Raw genomic sequence first — 23,832 nt, forward strand, 5'->3', positions numbered from 1 at the left:
CACTTCTCTGATTACTCAGTTACAACGTGAGTAGTGCAGGTAAATTGTGAATGTGCACCTCCTCGTTAAATTCAATTTCTTACTGGATATACAAATCATAAGTATTCTTGTTCAAGATTAGGAGTCATTGCCCTTAACAGAGGGGAAATCCATATGCCCAAATAAGTATTAAAATAGAAAAAATATATTGTTCATTTTAGAGCATGTGTCTGCTTTATCTTTATAATATTTAGTTCCTAAATATTCTCTTGCTCTTTATATTTTCACTTTCAATGTACTTTTTTTGTTTTGTGTCAATATTGTTAATTATAGGTTTTATTTCTAATATTAAGCTTAATATTTTATCATTAATATCATTTGATAGCCTTTGTAAGGTTTTCGCATTAGTCCATTTTATTCACAGAACACTAATTTTATAATTAACATCAAAGGGAAATTATAATTTACATAAGAAAATAAATTTTATTTCAAATATTTTTGCTGTAATCTCTGTATGCCATTGTAAACCAGTTATCTAGAGTGGCATTGCCCAATAAAAATATGAGTCTGGCTGGTGTGGCTCAGTGCTTGAGTGTCGACCCATGCACCAAGAGGTCGCTGGTTTGATTCCTCTTCAGGGCACATGCCCAGATTGTGGGCCTGATCTCTAGTGTGGGGCGTGCAGGAGGCGGCCAATCGATGTTCTCTCTCATCAATGTTTATCTCTCTCTCCCTCTCATTTCCTCTTTCTCTAAAATCAATAAAAGAAAAAAAATTAAAAAAAATATATATATAGCCCTGGCCGGTTTGGCTCAGCGGTTAGAGCGTCGGCCTGCGGTCCTGAGAGACCTGGGTTCGGTTCCCGCTAAGGGCGCGTACCTCGGTTGCAGTTTGTCCCCGGCCCTGGTTGGGTTGTGTGGGTGGCAACCACTCGATGTGTCCCTTTCACGTCGATGTTTCTCTCTCTCTCTGTTCCTCTCTCCCCCTCCCACTCTACCTGAACAAAAAAAAATGGAAAAATGTCCTCGGGTGAGGATTTAAAAAAAAAATATATATATATATATATGCCACATATGTAAAGATACAGATTTGTTGGAAAGAAGAAAGGATAGTAGTTTTTTTTTAAGTAGACTATCAAAGTGATGTCTTTTATTAATACAACAATTTGATTGATAATCCTATCTTTTAAATCCATAATTTTTTAATTAAATTTTTATGTGTGACTACTTATAAAAATATATATCTGGCATAATTGTATTTATTTATATAAATTTGACTTTAAATGACTGATGATAAACCTTGGGCAATTTGATAGTTTCATTGTGTAATAACCTGCATACTCATTCAGAAAGTTCTGAGGGTTTATGATTTTTATTTTGGGATATAAAAAAATTTTAATGCATGGATTTAAATCATATAGAATTTGATAAACATTACACTTTAAAGTTACATTTTTAATTAAAATTTAGGATCTTCACTTATTGTCAGCTAGCAACATTATTGTTTTCAACATTTTAAATCAAAATTTTATTATAAAAATATTTAATGCAATATAAAACATAATATCAACATATGCTTATCATGTGTTTATTCATCAAATACTGTAAGATATTTGCATTTGTACATTTAATTCATTATTTAGTCATTCAAACATGAGTTTAAGAGAAATGGCAGGTTATGTTTATTAAAAGAAAAGAACTTATAATAGATAAATATCCATAAAAGCAGAAGTAGCCTATAAATCATACAAGAAGTATGTTTGAGACATGATGTTTACAATTTGCTTAAATTCTGGTTATTATTTTATTTTAATAAATAAGTTTATTTGAAAATGAAAGTGTATTAGTTTCATAAAGTGGCTAATTGTAATGGAAGTAATAATATTCTTGAACAACCCAAACTTGAGAAAATAATCTTTTAATGTTTTATGTGAACACTTTTGCCACCGTGCCCAGGTTACAGTGGTGACTCCTTTATGATGACCTCTTTGTTGGCCATCATTATGTCAACTAATCTCACTAAGTATTTTTATCCTCTTAATTACATTTAGCTAAAAGCAATAATATAGCACTTAAATTGACATTCTTTCCAGGAAAAAGGGGCTTATGAGAAAGTCTGAATTTTGGAGTTTGGGAGTGTTTTCAGTAGGATGATCTGTCAAATAAAGAAAACTTCCTGTTTTACTCATTACTTACCAACAAATGGAAATGTTTATTTGCATGGATTGTATGTAGCATTGCATTTAGTACCAAAAGTGTATAACTTTTCGTTCAGTACCAACCACAGTATGACATTTTATAGATAATAAATTTAATTTACTTGTATATGCATTATTATTAATAATTTGTGTAACACGATCATCTTATAAATATTTGCATTGAAATACATCTTTTCAAGTTTGAAATGACTGAAGGTATGGGACTTAATTCACCTATATGAAGCCTGAGGGACCATTTCTTTGGGGCCACTGAACTTCTCTGTTTAGGTAAAATAGCTGCTTCAAATAAATCTAGCAAGTTTAAGTTTCTACTTTTAATCAAGCCTCAATGTCCCCATGTAATTGTAAACATATATAATAATTAGAGCTAATATTTAGCATGCTGAATGCTGTGTATATATTTTTTTATTTAATCCTCATCACAACCTTGTGAGTTATTTTCATTAGATGAATTAACTCATTTATTCAACAAATATTTACTGTGCACTTACCATGTGACAAGCATTATTTTAAAACCTGGGATTTCGCAGTGAACAAAAGAAGTCAAGTCCTCGCCCCATGAAGCTTACATTCAAGTGGAAAGGTATATAATAAATAGATGGGAAATCTAATATTATGAACAGGTAAAGAAATATTCTCAAGGTCATGAAATGATAGAAATAGGAAAGAAGCCCATGTCTGACTGACTTTGAACCTAAATTTAGGTTTCACCTTTTCCTAATATTCTCAGATGTTGTTGCCTTGAATGAATCATGTAATATTGTTGAACTGCTTATGTACCAAAGAATCAAGTGTAAAATTTTTTCTCTGAGGGACTGTGCTCTAGGCTTTAGAGAATTTGAAAAATAGGAGAATTACAGTAGCCACCCACCCCCAGCCTCCATAGTCATAGTTTCACTTTTACTGTTTGTTACCAGTATTCAACCTCGGTCTGAAAATATTAAATGGAAAATTCCAGAAATAAACAATTCATAAGTTCTAAATTCTGTGCCGTTCTGAGTAGCATGATGAAAGTTTGCACCATCCTGCTCAGTCCTGCCCAGGACGTGAATCATCCCTTTGTCCAGCATATCCCCACTGCATAATGCTACCTGCCCTGCCATGAGTCACTCAGTAGCCATCTCCTTAATCAGATTGACTGTCATGGTATGGAAGTACTTGTGTTTAAGTCACCTTTGTTTCACTTCATCATGGCCCTAAAGCGCAAAAGTAGTAATGTTGACAATTCAGATAGAAACAGTAAAGTGCTTCCTTTAAGTGGAAAGGAGAGCATGTATAGGAAAAAAACATAGTATGTGTAGGATTTGATATTATCTGCAGTTTCAGGCATCCACTGGGGTCTTGGGACATATCCCCCATGGATAAAGGGGGACTACTATATTTCATTAAACAAATATGAAGAATAAGGCACAGTTTAAATACAATTTGTTTCTCTTTGAAGCATACTTTTAGGGAGCAAACAATCTAAAAACCTATAAAATGTTGATTACTTCAACCAAAGAAAATTAAAAGTATTGATATCTAGAGAAGCATAGCTTTAGTTTTAACATTTTCACTGTATATTTTGCTTTATTTGTTTGTGTAATGAAGCCAAAAATGCAATATATCTTAGAAATTCTGAACATTGGGAAATGTATACTTTAGCTCCAGAAAAATCTGCCAATACTTTTTTTGTTTTTGTATAATCCATGGTTTTATCTTCTTATTCTTTATATCTTTCACATTTATAATAATAAATAGTAGGAAAACTCCAACAAACGTGCTGTAGACAAAATAATGGTTCACTTCACTTCCCTATTTTAGTTAGTGGACTTCCTAACCTTGAAAGACTAGTATTGTGCATGCTGAGACATCATTCTAGAGTAGAGATTCACTATCTTTGCAGGACTGATTGACTTAGAATCTGAGAAGAAAAAAATAAGTCTAGATTTATTTCTAAGCTGAAGGTTTTCCTTTAAATGCTTCCAAAAAAAAACCTCAGTATATATAACCAAGGACAACTTGTCAATGTATTACTGTCTTTATAGTCATTGAAGGAAGTTATTGTCGTTTTGTTCATGGTGATTTGAGTGACATATAAAACAAACTTAAACTTGGGTAATGATGATGGGAACTTTGTGTACACACAAATTAACACAAGTATTTTAGTCATAAAAATTTTGAGGTTAAAAGTACCTTAACAATTGTCTCTAACATCCTCCTCCGCTAGGTTAGGAAAATACCCAATGAGTAAAAGCAAGTTTTCTGGTAAACCATTAGCAATGTTGTTTTGGATCTAAACATTGTGATAATATAGTGGAATTTTAGTCATTATCAAGCTGTTGGGAAATGAATTTTGGAGATTGTAGGCATTCCTGGTGCTTCTTAAACTATCCTAACTAAGCAGTGGCATTCCCTGTAACCACCATGGCACTGACTGCTTCCCACCGTGATACCCAAGACCCAACAACCATACACTTAGCTCATTATCAATGACTATAATCAACGTAAATGTTTTTGACAAAAACACTTTATTAATTAGCTATTTCTTCATCACTCTGGAATAAACACACACACACCCTCCAGTACATTTAGATACTATTCTAATACATCATAGTATATTGATAGAATGCATTGATATACAATGCCTATGGTAATGTTAAAAATACTAGGTTTTAAATTTGTCATCTACAGAAATCAAATAATTAACATGAACAATCCAGTTTTTACATACTCTTCAGAGAGAGATGTTTTCTTGAATGTTCAACCATTAGGGTTTCTTGATAGAGTTGGCTATTGAAATTTCCATTATGAACTAAGACCATGCTCTTTTTCAGCCATATTTGCATTTTACATGCTGTTTACCAGTAAATTAATCAAGAGACTATGTCATACCATTTTGTATCCCGTATTTGTAGGTGTTCAATAAACACTGGTTAAATAAATGATCACTACTTTACTAGCCTAAAATTATAGATGATCATTTGAGTAAGTGAAATAAAGCTTATTAAATTATATATTAGGATACCAATAACTGTAAGTTCCATATTTTAGGAAAGGAAGATTATTTAATTTGTAAAAAATTTAAATTAGGGGAGATTTACACAGTGGCAGGGTTTCTTAGAGAATATGAATGAGAGAGAGAGAGAGAGAGAGAATGCCAAAATTTAAGAAATGGCACTTTATAATCCAGACATCTGCCCAGTGACTGGCAGTTGTTGCAAGCAAATATGAGTTATCATAGTGAGAGGTATTCAGTTAGCTCTTGTCACCTGCCTCCAGGAACACAGAAGAGGGAAGGAAAAGGAATTAAGCCTTTCAAAGTTCTCTAATTTTTGGGAGTTTGGCGTATCTCATTGTTGTGTTTTTTCTACTCTGCCATTATTACTTTATCTTCTAGCTTTTGAGCCCTCTCTAGCACCACTTCCTAGCATAAGATATTATAAATGCTCCCCCTCTCCCCCGCAGAAAGATCTCTGTCTCCTTTCCATCCTTACATGCCTTTTCTCTTCCTCTGTGGTTCTCATACTCCATTGTATTAGCTGCTAGGCCGCAAGTATTTCTAATCACCCCAGTCTCTAATTCCTTGGGTGAATTCTCTTCTAACCACCTTCCCAGCTCTCCATATGATGAAATATTTGTTTCGACATGACCATATATTTGTTTACAAAGCTACTCCTATGCCCGTATTCTCACAAACTCAGAATTTGTCTTTGTTGTGTGTTCTCAATTTGTCTTAACAACCAACCACTTAGCTATGTTTACTCAATTCTGTAAACACTTCTAGCCCTGTGGCCTACATTTAATTTAACATTCATTTAATTTAATCACATAATTTTATAATCCCTGATATGCTATTTAGGGCTGGGGATGAACCGCAACCTAGGGACGTGCCTCTTTCTGGGATTGAATCGTGACTCATTGGTCAGCGGGCCAGTGCTCTAACCGCTGAGCCAAACCAGCCAGGGCCAAATACTTAACATACCTTTCATTACCCTTTTCCTAATGATTGACAATACTAGATTTGCCTTTTTAAAAATCTTTCAGGGTACAACTTTCAACAACTACAAGGATGTCATAAATAGATCACTTGCATTGGCAATTTTTCATATTTTACTTTGAGGATGCTAAGTATATAGTTTTTCTAAAAGAAAAAATAAAAAACATGCATATAAAATAGTATGTAGAAATGTAGAAATACTGTGTATCCTGTATCAACACCCAATGTTATTGTGTAGTAAACTCCTAGGATTAGCTTGAAAGCCATATTATATATACATTTAGCCTGTGGAATGAACTAATGTGGGTTTAATAATCTTACCTATGTCAAAGGGAAAAAAATGTCGGTGCTTTATTACTCTTTTTATTTGTCTATTTTATTTGTTTTAATTTTTTTTAAAGCATAATTACCAACCAGAGAAAATTAATACTACTTTTAGGACACTGTTCACAGTATATCATTCTAGATCTTTTGCTTTGTGAACTTAGGCTTTTCCCCCCTAAGAATATAAAACTTTCTCAGCAGACAAGTTATTTTTGTTCATATTCTCTTTATTTGCTTTTATGCAGGTGACTGGTAAATCATCTCATGAATCCCAGTTTCCCAAACTACCTAGAGATGTTTCTTTATTTTTTTTATATTAATTTTTTTTCTGTGCATGCCACTGAATAGACTCTGGAATTTGTCGGTGTCCCCTAGCATTAGAGTAAATCCATATTTGGTATTTGTGCCAGCCAGAACTAAGCTGTAAATATCTGCTTCCTCTCTCCCTTTTCCCATATCAGGAACATATATTATGTCAATAAATATTTATTTATAACAGCATTTTCAAAGGTACATTCTATTTTATTGATGAACATAACCTATTCAGACACCCTCTACTGTTAGACATTTATGAGGTTTTCCTTTGTATGTGTGTATTTCCTGTTATAATCAATTCTCAATAAATATCGTTCTTGCTAAATCTGTACACATTGCTAAGTTTGTCCTTAGGATAAATTCTAAAAGGAGAATTGATAGGTTAAAAGATAGGCTTGTTGTTTTTTTTAAGGTTTTTAATACATATTGCCAAATTGACCTTCAGAAATCTATCACTGAGGCCACCAGCAACATTGGAAATTTATTATATTACTAGACCCTTACAAATTTTCTTTTAAAGTAATTGATCATGTAATGGGTCTTTGCTTTATTAAGCACAATGAGCATTCCAAATGATCACCCATGCTTGCGGAACCTTTACTCCAAGTATTCTATAAATCAAGAGCCCAAAACTTTAAAATTTTTGGTTGACAGCTTTTTTGTTTGTAGTTTTAGCTGACGTCCACTGAGGATAGGAAAGGAAACCAATAGTTATATCCTCACATCAGTCTCCCTTCCCTCAAAACACAGCACCCAGGGCAACTATTTATAAACTCCTTGCTGATGATCTCAAAGTTTCAAGGAGATCAAGGGTAGATGTACCTTACAAATTTTTTAATAACCTTTTTTTGTAGATTATGCATTATCCAAGTTGCTAGATTGGAGAGAAGTATGCTTTTTAAAAACCAAATGATAATTAAAATATTAATCTACACACTAATTTATTGTTTCCAGTTAGTATAGTATCCTGCTTGATTCTGGCCAAGTTCTTTATGTCTTTTATATCCAACCATGAAAATTAAAATGCAAAAATCACAAGGTACAATAAGCCATATTTTGTGAGTGTATCTTTGACTTCCTTGGTAGGTAACAGATTAAGTGGGTTTTTTTTGAAAATGTGTATTTGGGGTAGAAATCCTTACATAATAGGAGCACTAGTTTACTGTGACTGTATGAGCATCTTTTAACTATTTTCAAAGCCTTAATCTTAACCAAACTTTGATTTTTCTTTTATTTAGGCCATGCCTTTTCTGATGGCAGCATATTATAAAATATTCTGCTGCATTTCTGTGTTTATTTGCTGAGTCCCTGGAACAAGAGATGTCTAGAGGAGCAAAGCATTTACTAGTTAAAGGGGACCTTATAGATCCAGTTCAAGTTGTTTAACAGCTGCTTAATGGATGATGATGGTGGTAGTGGTAATGGTGATGAGAAACAGGAAGAGAATAATTTTGGGGGCTCTTATGTATTTGGCATTCTGCTTAGTACTTTACATAGTTTTCTCACTTGTTAAACAGGGAAACTAAGTTCCAGAGAGGGAAACAGCTTTGCCAAGATCAGTCAGTAAAGCCAAATACAAACCAGAATCCCAGACTCTTAGTGTAGTTTACTCTTCATTATATAATGCTGGCTATATGAAAACCATTTTAAACATTTTAATCTCAAAATTTTTCAATTTAAATTTATAACTACAAATATTATTTCTATTGATGCTGTTAAGTACTTCATACATATTGAAGGGCTTTAACCCTATTTTATCTATTATCCATATTTCCTAATAAGTATTATTATTATACTTTCCATTTATTGAATTTCCACTTCAGACATATTATTTCTATTCTTGAGAATAAGAAAGGAAAATTCTAATGTTATAATTTAGAGAAGACTGAGGCTTAGAGTAGAGCAATTAACTCTTAGAGGAAGACAGTTAAGCAGCAGCAAAGTTGGTATTTAAGCCCACATCTGTCTGTCTCCAAAACTTTTTGCTGTTGTTGCTTATTAAAGAAGAGCAAAATCAAACAGGCTTGAAAATTATCTGTTTGGGATTTATAGAAACATATACACTGTTCTCTGCTTGCCTCTCTCTCGTCCCCTTTCCGCCTATTTATGCCTCATTTCTCCTTGAAACTAATGTGAAGGTTAAAATAGTGTACTGTTTTTTTGTTGTTGTTGTTTTTTGTTTTTAATTTCACATTGAGCCTTTCCCCTCTCAAATGCTTGGAGAAAATGTATATACATTAAAAATAACAAGTTGTTCTATCCTTTTAGTAGGTTTTCTCTTAAGATAGAAAAAAAATTTTTTTATTAAGACCAAGAAATTGAATTAGAGATAAAAGCTAACTAACCTCTATTGGTCAGTTTTCTTATTCTCGCCCTTTAAATGATATATAAGTATATGCCTAATTTTTTAAAATTTTGTTTCAATAATTATGTTACATACTCAGATTTTTCAGAATAATAATAATAATAAAAACCAGAAACTATGACTTTCTAATACTGAGTCAAAAATTGGTGACACAGAAATGAGTCTTCTTATTTCTGCAAATCAAGCTGCTTCCCTCACATTCTTCCAGGTTTGTGGGGCCAGCTGAATAACCTGCTTCCAAATTCTTTACCCCCTTACTCAACCTCCTACCACACATCTCTAGTTATAGAAAAATCCCGGGTCCTTTCTCTGACACTGTGTTAGTCTTCTAGGCAATCATCAGTCAGCTCACGTGCTTCATTGACTCATTGATTGCTCTCTGATCACTGTCTAGAAAACCAATAGTGATTTGTCTTTCTGTCAAATGAATGCAAGAGGAAAATCTTTTTTAAAAATATTGAATTATATCAATAAATATGAAAGCATATTATATAAAGTGAAATAAATTATTTTTAACTCAAACCTAATGAAAATACCAATTCCTGCTAGAAGATGTAGGTATTATTAGAGAAACCTTATTAGGTTTTTCATAAAGTGAAAAAGACTTATTTTAAAAGGCCACTCTTAGCAATGGATACTGTAATTTTTTCCCATTTTTTGTAACATTTTCCCACTTATCTAATTTCTTTTTGAAGGCAATAGTGAATGGAATTGGAGGAGAATGCTTTTGCAAACTTTTTCCTGCCTTAAAGCATATTTGCACTTGCAAGACAGCTTATTCTCTTAAAGGAGCCCACTGATTTTTCATAATTTTTTTTTTCCTGTGGCCATGCAAACTAGTGTCTTTGACACCAGAAATGAAATCATAAGTCTGATTTTCCATAATTGTGTTAAGACTCGCCCTGAATAGTAAGGCCCATTCAAAACCATGGTATTTGAAAAATCTTAATCCTAAAAATGTGTCCCATAAATGATATAATTTAATCAAATTTCAGATGTTTCATCTAAAATACCTTTTCTGTCTTTTCCTTTTTACTCTTGTCTTCACATTTAACAATCCATCGGCCTACAGTGTCTTTACATCCAAAATGCAAAGCAGACAAATGGGCAGCTCAGGGAAGAACATGACCAAAAGCACCAGCATCAGCGGAGACATGTGCTCGCTGGAGAAGAACGATGGCAGCCAGTCTGACACTGCAGTGGGCGCCTTGGGCACCAGCAGCCAAAAGCGGCGCTCTAGCATTGGGGCCAAAGTGGTAGCTATTGTTGGTCTCTCACGGAAAAGTCGCAGCGCTTCTCAGCTCAGCCAAACGGGTAGGCATTTTTATGTTACTTTTCACTTTCTCTTTAAGTTGTAATTAAAATACATATTCTTTTTCTTTTGCTCATTTTATTACAGTGATATGTGGATGATGACATGTTCCAGAGGGAAAGAGGCACTTTAAACTAGTCAACTTTTCTGAAAATATAACAATGACTTTGTTTTTCAGTGATGAGCCTGAAATAAAACCTTGGCCACTGTTCTTGAAATGTACTCAGTGTCTTTATTCCTTAGGGAGGAGTTAAGCTGTGGTTGCCCTGATTGCCAGTTGCTGATCCTTTGTAAAGATACTCTGATCCTGGAGATACTTGCTTTTCTGTAGCTTTCTCAAGTTGGAATCAGACCAATTAATTTTCATTCCCAGTAAGTTATGGTGATGAAGATGACACTTCATATTTTGTGTGAATAATATATTTTTATTGCTGACAACCTAACTTCTTTCTCAGTTTGTAAGCAGCAGTTACCAATAGTATCAGTTTTCTCACTGCATTTTTATTTCCTATTAAAACTTCAAGCAACATTCTCCAGCAGCAGGGATGGAGGAATTTTCTGCTGACAGTGAAGATTTTCAAAGCGTTGCTAATTTGAAATTCAGTTGCTAAATCACATCTACAAAAATAAATTAAATACAATACTCCTACTCAGAAAAGCCTCTGTTAGCAATTAAGAAATCTGTGAGTCAAAGCAGTGTCTTTTTTTTAAATGGGTGTTGATAATTAAACATTAAATCCTGGTATCTTTCAAATAATAGTATATCTTCTACTTAACAAACAAAGCATATAATGTGGTGTTTCTTTTACAGCAAATAAATTATAGGCAAATGGATTAAATCTCATTTATGTTTGTATACTAACTAGGGCTCTTATACAAAAACATCAAGACTTAAAAGTACAGCACAAGAGAATTTAAAGATACATTATTTCCTGGACCTGACTAATGTTGATTTTATGAACTGTAATGGTGATTTTGGGATTTGAGCCTTATGTGATAATATCATATAGAAATAATTATGTGATGGTATTCATTATAAAGTGGTTGTAACTCACTGTATTTAATATAATTATTATAGGAATTTTTCACTTTATGTTTCAAAATGTTATTTTGGATTTTAATATAGGAATATAAATTAATTTATGAACATAAAACATATTGAAATGATTTTTAATTACAAATATTATACATAATTAGCTGTGTTGTGCTAATACGATAAATGTTTCTTTTGAAAGTTGTTTTTATATTTCTCTGGTAGAACTTAATTTAGCACACATTTCTCTTTAAAACTTCATTTGAAAACAATTAAGTACCTAAAACAAACATTAATAAGAGTACAAGAGAATATGTGTTGTTAAACAAAATAATTCATTTGGGGCTTTTAAATCAATATTGAGCACTTACTGTGTACCAGGCACATGGAGAACAAAAGTTATAAGAAATCATTTATAACTTGAGTTGCTTATAATCTGGTAGAAGATAGATGCGTAAACAGATTGCTTCAGGGTAATATGTCAGTGGTAAACTGGAATTGCACAGACTTGTGCTGGGTGCCAGAGGAAGTCCATTCGATCCGACCTGAATTCCAGGAATAAATGCCTGGAGTAGTTGATACCTGGTTTAAGGCCTGAACAAAGAGTAATTGTTAACCAGCTATAGGACAATTTGAAAGGTGTTCCAGATAGAAACCATAAAAAATTATAATGAACAAAGGCATGGGGGCATGATATGTACAAGAATGATAGCAGTAGGTAATTTTACCATAAAATGTTTGGGCTGAATGTGGCTAGAGATGAAGCTGGTAGATAAGTGAAATCAGATCATGGAGAGTCCTATTGATCATACTGATTTATAAGTTATAGGAAGTTTTAAAGGGTTTTCAAAAGAGGATTGATAGGGTCAGATTTTCATACTTTGTAGACCTAATTTACATAATTTGTAGGACATCCAGGCTGCCATTTATTTATTTAACAATGTTTTTAAAGCATCTACCATATGCTGGGCACTATCCTAAAGAAAACATGAATAAAAAAAGAGATCTTTCTTTTCGAGCTTATATTCTGGTGCGGTTACAATAAAGAAGTAAACTCAAGTCAGTATCTGGCGGTGAATATTTTTAAATGATTTAGCAGAGTGGTACAATAATTCAGATAAGAAATAAGAGCCTGAATGAATCTTAATTAAGTCAATTGTAATAAAGATAGAGAGAGGTGATAATGTCATAGAAAATTTAAAGAGCAAAATTAGTAGTCAGCCATTCGATTTTGTGACTCTTTCGATACGGGAAGGTGAAGGAGAGAGAATTCTAAGATGATTTTTATATTTCTGGCTTGTATCACTGGGTGGATGGTTGTAGTGCTATTAATGGATATTGGAAGTATAAAAGAAGGAATAGGTTAGGGAAAGAGGGAGAGGAATGAGTCCTGAACTCATGAAGGAGACCAAAAGGAATGATCATGAGGAAAGAACAAAATCTATGCGAGTTACTGTCATAGAAAAACTGCAAGTATAGAAGATTTCAAGAAGAGAATGGTCAATATTTCTGAATGATCAATTTCATGTCTTTATAGTTTTGGCATAAATATCTTATATACCTTTCCTTGACAATATTTTTATTGAAAAAGCACGTATCCATTGACCATACACTGAGATTCTGTAACAACATTGATTTGGTTTTTATGTATGAGTAGCTTTAGGTATTTTATCTTCAAAAACATCATGATGTTGGCAGATTTAAGAAATGTAGTGTTCGTCCTTATTGCATCATATAGCATCTTTCCATATATAGTATAGCAGAAAATAAAGTATTCCTTTTTCATTATTTTCATTAATATTCAGCAACATTATAATGACTAAGATTTTAATCAGTCTTAAAATGTGCAATTATTTTTACCTACCCACCTAATGTCTTTGACCAATGGACAGTAGAATTAAGAATATCTCACATTTTCCAGCTCATGTTTAACTATAGAACAGCAACCGAGATTGTTTTGCAATTACTGGATTCCAAACTTTAATGGGCTCCTAAGTTCTATATGTGTGTGTATATGTGTGTTTGTTTCAAGTAAGATTTTTGTGTTTGCTTTTCTTAAGGAAAAAAATGACTGTCACAAGCTCCAACAGTATTTAAAACTGAAATCTTCAAATTGAATAGCTAAACTATTTGATTATATGATAGCATTACCTAAAGTAATGAATTTGTTTTATGATGTTGCATCTTACAATAGATCCTGTTTAGACATACATATATAAAATTTATTGAATAACTTACCTAAAACCAAGAAATACATTTTTAACTAGAATGTTCGCACTTTCAAAGATTCATTTAGTATTGTCTTGATTTTCCTGGCCTCTCTCTCTGGAGATCTGTATGTAATTAAGTTAGAGTTATCATTTACTGAATGATATACCATAAAGTTTTCAAATTTTTAAGATGGTGTTTATCATTGTAAAAATAAATCTAATTGCATTCGTATGGATAATAAGGCCAGACTAGACTGCTTACTTGCTCTCCAAAGAGTAGAAAACTCAGCAAAATGAGATCTTACTGAAGAATAGTGGAATTATTCTGGATAATATGATAGTAATCATATGTGAACAATAATTGGCAAGGGGGAAACCATTTATACATGTGTGTTGGCCTGTACACATGGCAGCTAAGTTATATCACTTCTGTTATGCTATTTTATATGCTCCTTTTCCTATTAATTTGAAATTCATTTTTAAAGTCACCATTTCTAAGGATTAAATATGAGTTGCTCAGTATTATAACCTAATAGAGCGAATAAGGAGACTTGGAATCTATTGCTTACTCTGGGTTATATAAGCTATTGTTTATGGCCTCTTTAGAAACCTATTTGACAAATCAGAGTCACAGAATGTCCATCTGACAGATAGAATTAACCCCAACTGTCTTTTATAAAGATAATATTTTAAAACATATGATGTGAAAGTAGGGTACAGATGGACAACCCTCAGAAGAGGGGGTGAGGGGGGAGGGAGAAGATAGACCACAGAGCTTATATGCATGTACGCATGACCAGTGGACATGGACAACAAAGCCAGGGATGGAGTGGGGGAGATGGGGAGGAGGGTGTCAATGGGGTAAAAAAGAAGAAACATCTGTAACAAAAGTACAATTTAAAAAATTAATTAATTTTTTTAAAGTATAAGAAAATGCTTTGAAAACTTAAAAATCACTCTGTAGATGTAAGATATCAATAGCCAATTCAAGTATTGGGGGAATCAAGAATTTTATTTTAGACATGTTGATTTTGAGATGCCCATTAAACATCTAAATTTAGTTGTTAGGTGGTTAGTTAGATATGAGTCTAGAGCTGATTAGATCAAGACTAAGGATGTAATTTGGGAGTAATCTGCAGGTGGTATTTGACACCGTGGCACTGGATAAGATTACTTAGGGTGCTTTGAGTCAAGGAGAAAGCTAAAAAGATTGAGCCCTGGAATATGCCAACATTTAGAAGTCAGAAAGAGAAACCATCAAAAGAGGCTTAAGAGAGAATAACCCTTAAGTAAGAAAAAAAGAAGAATATGGTATCTTAGAAACCAAATAAAGAAAAATGTTAACAAAGATGATCAACTATGTCAAGTTCTTCTGCTAAGTCAACCAAAATGAAGACTGAGAATTCACCATTGTCTCTGGCATGATGGAGGAATTGGGTAAATCTTGACACCTTGCAGTGGGGGACAAGGCCTGACTGGAGCAGGTTAAAGAAATGGAAGGTGAAGTCGAGTCAGTGAGAATAATTTCAAGAATAAAAATAAGAATACCAAATATTCATTGAGCATTTTTTTATGTGCAAGACACTATTATAAGCATTTTTTTAAAATATTTATTTATTTATTTATTTTTAATCCTCACCCAAGGTTATTTTTTTATTTATCTTCAGAGAGAGTGGGGGAGAGAGAAAGGGAGAAACATTGACACGAGAGGAACACATTTACTGGTTGCCTCCCACACAACCCCGACCAGGGCTGGGGAAAAACCACAACCGAGGTATGTGCCCTTGGCTGGAATTGAACTCACGACTCACTGCTCCACGGGCTGATGCTCAACCACTGAGCCAAACCAGCCAGGGCAATGTGTAAATCATTCAAACCTCACAGCAATGTTATGAAGCAGGAATTAAATACTGTAATCATTTATAGTTGAGGAAACCAAAGGAAACAGGGCAAATGATTTCCTCAAGTTCACCCGACTACTAAGAGTGGAAATTGTAATTTTAATCTATGCAGTATGGATCTGGAGGAGACTTCACGCTAAATTATTCTGTTATAGTCTAAACAAGCACTGTCCAATGGAACTTTTGGCAATGATGGCAATGTTCTCTATCATTCTTTCAATACAATATGGTAGCACTAGCCACATGCGGCTATTGAGCACTTGAAATGTATGTAGCTGGTGTGACTAACTAAATTTTTAATTTTTTAAAACATTTTTACTAAATTAATTTAAATTTAAATATGACTATTGACTACTGTGTTAGTTAATATAGATAAAAACAGCTCTTTCTGGGATTTTTTATTTAAAAAATCAAATAAGATTGAAGTTTAGGGGAGGTGAGTCAAAGAAGAGTTCTGTTTTTTAATGAGAGAGGATACTTACAGGAACTGAATAGGTGAAAGAGCTTTGGAGTCAGAGCTTAAGTGGAGATCAGCTGTTACGACCTGTGGTCACTCAGTAATCTGTGATTTTTTCATCTTGTAATAATTTCTAAGCTCTCACAGTACTTTACATTTACTCTCATTATAACACTTAATAACTAATCATTTATTTATTTGTCTATCTCCTGGCTAGACTCTTATTTTATATATCCTTCTCAGTATCTGGTACAGTGTCAAATATAGTAGATGAATGGATAAAAAAGCTGTGGTACATTTACACAATGGAATACTATGCAGCTGTAAAAAAAGAAAAAAGAAAAAAAGAAGGATCTATTAGCCTTTGAGACAGCACAGAGGGACCTGGAGATTATTTTGCTATATGAAATAAGTTAGTCAGAAAAAAACAAATATCACATGATCTGACTTATATGTGGAATCTAACGAACAAAATAAACTCATGAATAAAATAGAACCACCCTGTTTTCCATAGTAGCTGCACCATTTCCACTCTTACCAACAGTGCACTAGTGTTCCAGTTTCTCCATATTCTTGGCAACACTTGTATTTTTGATGATAGCCATCCTGAGAGTGTGAGGCTATATTGTTGGTTTTGATGTGCATTTCCCTGGTGGTTGGTGATGTTGTACATCTTTCATTGTGCTTATTGGCAGTTTGTATACCTTCTGTGGGAAATCTATTCAAGTTCTTTGCCCATTTTCTTTTTTTCTTTAATTTAATTAATTTATTTTTGTTATAGATGTTTCTTTTTTCCCCACACTGATACCTCCCTCCCTCTCCCTCCCCGCCCTGTCCCCAGCTTTGTTGTCCATGTCCATTGTTCATGCATACATGCATATAAGTTCTGTGGTTTATCTCTCCTCCACCACCCCCTCTTCTGGGGATTGTCAGTCTGTACCCCACTTCCACGTCTCTGGGATTACCCCATTCCTCAGACTGTTATATTCATTATATTCCACAAATAAGTGAGATCATATGATACTTGTCTTTCTCTGTTTGGCATGTTTCGGTTAAGATATCTTTGCCCATTTTCTAACTACATTATTGTTTTTTTCATTTTTTTGTTGAAAAAAAAACACACCTTTTTTTATAATAGAAAAATATGAACCTCTTTTTCAGATTCTTAGGGATCATCTGTGTATTAAAAACATGTCATATTATTATTTGTCTTTATCTGAATACCATTAGACTATAAAATCCTTGAAGGGAGGAACTATATCTCTTCACTTTTTTTCCTTTTTTTATTATCTTTATTTTTGCAAGTATAAATGTACCACAGCTTTTTTATCCACTCATCTGCTGATGGGCACTTGGGCTGTTTCCAGAGCTTAGCTATTATAAATAATGCTGCTTATGAGCATAAGGGTGCATACATTCTTTCTGGTTGGTGTTTCAGGATTCTTAGGATATATTCCTAGAAGTGGGATCATGGAGTAAAATGGCAGTTCCATTTTTAATTTTTTGAGGAAACCACACTGTTTTCCATAGTGGCTATACCAGTCTGCATTCCCACCAGTGGTGTACTAGGGTTCCTTTTTCTCTAAATCCTTGCCAGCTCTTGTTGTGTGATGATTTACTGATGATGGTAGCCATTCTGGCAAGTGTGAAGTGATACTTCATCGTCATTTTAATTTACATCTCTGTGATTACTAGTGACGTAGAGCATTTTTTCATGTCTCTTGGCCATTTACATGTCCTCTTTGGAGAAGTGTCTAAAAATTTGCTATGAATTCCTATGGTATTTTAATCATTTCCCTAAAGCACAAACATTACCATACATTTTACATTTTTTTCATCTCATTAAGTAAACTTTTTTAAAAAATCAACTACACAACTTGCAAGGAAGGCATTTTGGTATGTACTGGGGATGACAAAGCTTGACAAAACATAATCTTTGGTTGTTCACAGCTTTTATACTCAAGGATCTTGAAATCTACTAGAAGAAATGAGTTGCGGGCTTGGGTAAATAACAAAACAAGGTGGACCATGATGAGGACAAACATGAGGTACAAAGAGTATTCAAAAGGAAGTGTAGCAGAACAGAGAAGAGATTTTAGAGTTGCAGAGTTCAGATCTCAACTTTGCTACATGGATAAGTTCTTAATCTCTCTAACCTCCATTTCCTCAGCTGTGAAAATAATGGAATCTGTATCTTCCTACCTCATGAGGTTGTTATGAGCATGTATAAAAGCACTTAAAACATTGTGCAACATTTACTCAGTTCTTAATAAATGGCAACTACTTTATTAATATTACCATTAACAGTAGTTTAGCTGTTATTATTAATATTAGTACATTAGTATAACAGTTGATCTGAGCCTTGAATTGTGGATAATGTTTAAGCGGTGAGGATGCTAAGAATAGGCATGGCCATTTCAGATATGGGCAATATTAGTCTCAGAGATATAGAAATGCAGTTATGTATGAGCAGAAAAGAGAGTATTTGACACGTAGAGGGAGATGAGATTAGCAATAGAGCTTGGGACCAGATTACAAATAACGTCAGGCCAAGTAGTTAGAACCATAGAGTTGACAATAGGGAGCTATTGCAGGATTTGGAAAGGGTCATGACAATCAGAACCAGAAAGATTCTGCCAATAAGGAAGTAAAGTTCAAGAAAAAAAGGCAATTTTATTTATTTAGAGCAGAGATGATGAGGGCCTGATTATTGGGTGTTGGTTTTCTATTGCTGCCATAGCAAATTACCATCAACTTAGCAACTTAAAACAAAGTCACATTCTTTCAGAAGTCAGGGTGGGCTCAGCTGGTTTCTCTGCGCTATGTCTCATGAGACCAAAATCGAAGTGTCGTCAAGGCAGGGTTTTTATCTGAAGGCTCAAGGGAAGACTCCATGTCTTCTCTTCATTCAGGATATTGGCAGAAGTCAAGTCCTTGCTTGTCTAAGACCAAGCACCCATTTTCTTTGACACATGGCCCCTCCATCTTTTTTTTTTTTCTTTGTTGATTTTAGAGAAAGAGTAAGGGAGAAGGAGAAAAAGATAGAAACATCAATGAGAGAGAACATCGATTGGCTGCCTCCTGCATGCCCCCCATTGGGGATCTGGCCCACAACCTGGGCATGTGCCCTGACTGGAAATCAAACCAGCAACCTCTTGGTGCACGGGTCAATGCTCAGCCACTGAGCCACGCCAGCCGGGCTGGCCCCCTTCATCTTTAAGCACACTGAGTATTTCTTGTGCTTCTAGTCTCTGAGTACCCATTCTGCTGCATTTCTGCTGCCTTCTGGCTCGAGAATTCTCTGCTGCTAAGGGATCCTGTAATTAGATTGGGCCCACTAAACTGATCCAGGATAATCTCCCTGTTTCAAGGTCCTTAACCTTAATTATACCTGCGAAGTGCCTTTTGCCATGTAGTGTAACATATTTTCAGATTCTATAAAATAGTGCATGGACATCTTTGGGTACCATTCTGCTTACCACAGTGATAATAGTTGCAGAAGAAGTGGGAAGACTCAAGAAATATTGTAGATATGTTTTATACAAATTATTACTTACATTCTATATGCTTTCTGGGAGTCAGTGCAAAATGGAAATAAAAGTTAATCTTCACAATTTACACTATGTGATCAAAGAACATGTACCAGTTATTAATATATAAGTTTTTTTTCTAATATAAAAATTAGAAAAGAATTTACCAATCATTAAAAGACATAATTAGCAATAGCATGAATTTGTTCAGTTTAATTTTCACAACCTTATATGTATGCATCATCATTCCCATTTCAATTATCTGAAGACTGAGGCTCAGAAGTTTCATGGTAGACAGACACACTCCAAAGCTGGTACCCTTTACATGATCCCACTGTTGTAACAGTATATTTTTATAATTAGTTCTTTTCATATCATTAGGAGGAGAAATACTTTCTCTTCAAAATAAAATTTTCTCATGGTGCTACTTTTAATTTAATACAGGTTTTATTTCATTTAATTGGGTGGAATTTTAAGATGTAAATAAGCCAAAGACATTGCACTTGCTAGTGTTCACTAAAGGCCTAGTAACTGTACATCAGTAAACCATAATGAGTTTCATTGTAAGCTGAAGTGGACATTTGAAGGAAAAGAAGTCTTTTAATTTTATTAAAATAAATGTTTTAAGGTTTTTGTGCATCAGTGTATAAGCAGAAATGCAATTTTAAGGTAAAAGCCATTTTTAATGAAATTTCTATGCATTCTGAATAGGTATATGGAGCTACAAGATGCTTTTTATTCAATTGAGTCCTGCTCCACTTCTAAAGACACAGTAGCGGGTATTTGTTGGAAATTTAATAAAGCCCTAGCTGAGCAGTATAAAATTCTACTAGGAGTAATGATAGCTCATTTCTCCAACATGTGGAAAAGGTATGAGTGCTGGCTCATTGTCCCCTTGGGCTTTGAAAGCTATTTGGTCTGGAAGACTGGAATGGAAAACACTGGGGCAGAATTCATGTTTCCTCTCTGATACTGTCTAAGTGTACAAATTCTTCTAACTTTTTAATGTTAGACAAAGATGGGTTTTTTTTGTTTTTTTTTTACTGACAGTCTTATTCACTACCTTATAACACTTAACATAACATTATATTGTTACTTAGTAAATATTTATTGAATTTCTACTCTGTAACAGACACTACACCAGGGTGTTTATTAACTGGGATCCTCCTCATATGCTGTTTATGTTCCAGTGGAAAGGAGACACACGCCTTAATAAATAAAGTAATAATTAGTCAAAATGCCAAGGCTTGCCATGATGGAAAAGTACTGAGTGACCTGAAAGCATATCATGGGAGATGCTAACCAGGTCTGGCTCATTTTTTCATCCACCCTGGCTCTTGTCGGATACTTTGCACACAATAAGGTTTCCACAAGTGTCTGTTGAATGGTATAAAATACGTGGTGAAAGGTGCTTTATTGTCTTTGTGTTTGATTTGTTTGGCAATTTCTGTATTTATGAATGCAGTCCACAAATAATCACCCTGTGTTGTCCGTCTGTAAGTGTGTGTGTGTTTCTATTGAAAACAATTGAAAGCCAAATCACCTTTTTTTTTTGGTACGTGCCCTAGTGGGAACTGAACCTGGGACTCTCTGGTCCAACCACTGAGCCAAACTGGTTAAAGCCAAATTACCTTTGGAAAAGGTATTTAAATTCAACTGTATTAATGGATCCAGTATACTTCTCAATTAAGCATAAAAATTTAGCACTGACACAAGAATGTAATTTCTGTAGCTTTCAGTCCAAAAAGGTTTTTTTTGTTTTGTTTTTGTTCTGGTATGTGAAGAATTTATTGCTTCTTACTTGAAGCTTCATGATTGCTTAGAAAATGAGAGTGGGACAAGAGCTTTTAGAGAAGTATGAGATGGGGAGGGAAATTGATGGTGTCACAACATGCAGTGCAGAAGTATGAGAAAGCTTAGAAAGATGTGGAGACAAGGAAATAAATAGACAAAACCACAGATAACCCCTAAAAGCTGTGCTGATAACGGAGGCATTTACCTCGACCTATCCTACCCCGTCTAGTCCCATTGATAGTTGAAGTATCTCAATTCCTTGTCCTTTTGTGCCTTCCTTGTCCTCTGCCAAACCTCATTTTATCCTGGAATTAGAGCTCTTTGTGTCAGAGGGAAGTTGATGACCAGAGGTTTCTGACTTGCCATCAGCCAACTGAGTTCTTCATTTAGTCAGTCAGTTGTAAAATATTTCACTGGAAACAACAGTTTGATAGGATTATACTTCAATTATGTTAAAATAGATTTCTTTTTTTTAAAAAAAATACAGATTATTTAAAAATCTGTGCTCTTTCAACTTATTCATTTGGAAAGTTTTCCCAAAAAATAAGAATAAAAATTATTTTATACAAATGAAAATACCAATGTTTAAAAACAAAATAGTGAATGTAATGAACGGCCAGAAAGATGGCATAGCATATAGCTAAGTATATGTTTCTAACTAAAATGGAAAACTGAAGTTCATTTCCTTCCTCAACTAAGTGTAATATTTCCTGCTTCCAGATTATATAGCATAGTGTACAGTTTTAAAGTTCCGCAAGGTCCTCTCTTTGAATCACGTTCTAGAATTTTATTTTTACTTCCAGTCAAATCTTTTCTGTTTTACATTTTGCAGTGATGAAGACCAAGTGGTTCACATTCTGTGTATGTCTGAATAGTCTTTCATATATTTAGATATGAATTCACCTTATTATTCTGAGTTACACTGAATCTCAACTGAAATAACATTTCCTCACAGATTTTTCATACCGTATTATTACTCTGTTTAATTCTCTTAATTATATTTAGCATTCCCTGGATGTGTATTTATTTTGCATTTATTTTAATGTGTAGAAACTTAAACTGGAAAAAATTATAAAGGCTTATTTTTTCTGACTTTTTTATAGAAAATTCATGTATCAGTAAAATCTTGTGATGCCTCTGCTTCATTTTGAATAAGAGAACTGTGTAAGTTTATTCACTTTTAATTTGCCGTATCTTCTCGGTCAGTCATTCTTTGTGCCTTCTTGGTGTAATTTTCGTTTTGTTCTTAAAGGAATCCTCATTAAATTTTATTTTATTTCCAATAAGACATTTTAATATACTAAACTCGCTTAAAATTCCTTAGCATTTAGCCCTGGCCGGTTTGGCTCAGCGGTTAGAGTGTCAGCCTACGGTCCAGAGAGACCCGGGTTTGGTTCCTGCTAAGGGCACGTACCTCAGTTGCAGTTTGTCCCCGGCCCTGGTTGGTTGTGCGGGTGGCAGCCACTCGATGTGTCCCTTTCACGTCCATGTTTCTCTCTCTCTCTCCCTCACACTCTATTTGAACAAAAAATGGAAAAAAATGTCCTCGGGTGAGGATAAAAAAAAAAATTCCTTAGCATTTAAATAATGCTTAAAATTTTAAGTGGACTATTAAACTAGCACTAAACTCTTTGATTTTTAAAAAAAGTATTCTGCCCTGGTCGGTTTGGCTCAGCGGTTAGAGCGTCGGCCTGCGGTCTGGAGAGACCCGGGTTCGGTTCCCGCTAAGGGCACGTGCCTCGGTTGCAGTTTGTCCCCGGCCCTGGTTGGTTGTGCGGGTGGCAGCCACTCGATGTGTCCCTTCACATCGATGTTTCTCTCCTCTCTCTCAGTTCCTCTCTCTCCCTCCCACTCTACTTGAACAAAAAATGGAAAAATGTCCTCGGGTGAGGATAAAAAAAAAAAAAAAGACAAAAAAAATAAAAAAGTATTCTAAATTTAAAATATTCAATCAATATCATTCGTTAACTGTGTGGCTAATAAAGGTTGTTTTGCATGTACTATGAACTATTAAAAATTATACAAATCACAGACATTTTCAAAAAGCTTAAAAACTATTAGGGAAGCTAGGTTAGCTAGCATAATCAGTAACACAAAATACTGTAAGATTTCAGAAATATTGCTTCTTACTGGAATTAGATTATGGACAAATTCTTGGAAGGTTTATGATTTGAGCCAGAATTTGAACATTGAATAGCATTTTAATACAATGATGTAGGAGTGCATGTTAAGCATAGGAAACTTTAGTACAGGCTAAGTTCAGAAAAACATAGAATATGTGTCAGAGAAAGATCAATGATCTAATTTGCCAATAGTATTGATTTTCTTGAAGAAACTAAGCTATGGTCAGTGTGCCTGGAGTACAGAGTACAAGAGACAGAGTTGTGATATAAGGTTGAAGAGTTGGGCAGAAAC

At 34.1% G+C, this 23,832-nt stretch overlaps 1 protein-coding gene across 14 annotated transcripts in view; it reads left to right on the plus strand.

Annotated features, from left to right (window-relative positions):
• Positions 1–23,832, plus strand: part of RIMS2 (regulating synaptic membrane exocytosis 2) — a 513,935-nt gene that overhangs the window by 434,839 nt on the left and 55,264 nt on the right. For all 14 annotated transcript variants that reach the window (XM_036264303.1, XM_036264293.1, XM_036264304.1 and 11 more), the window contains one exon: positions 10,253–10,494. In XM_036264303.1, coding sequence (XP_036120196.1) covers positions 10,253–10,494 — 242 coding nt within the window. The remainder of the gene's footprint in view (positions 1–10,252; positions 10,495–23,832) is intronic.

Source organism: Molossus molossus, unplaced genomic scaffold (assembly GCF_014108415.1).
Source record: "Molossus molossus isolate mMolMol1 unplaced genomic scaffold, mMolMol1.p scaffold_m16_p_16, whole genome shotgun sequence".
In the NCBI taxonomy this organism is placed as follows: domain Eukaryota; kingdom Metazoa; phylum Chordata; class Mammalia; order Chiroptera; family Molossidae; genus Molossus; species Molossus molossus.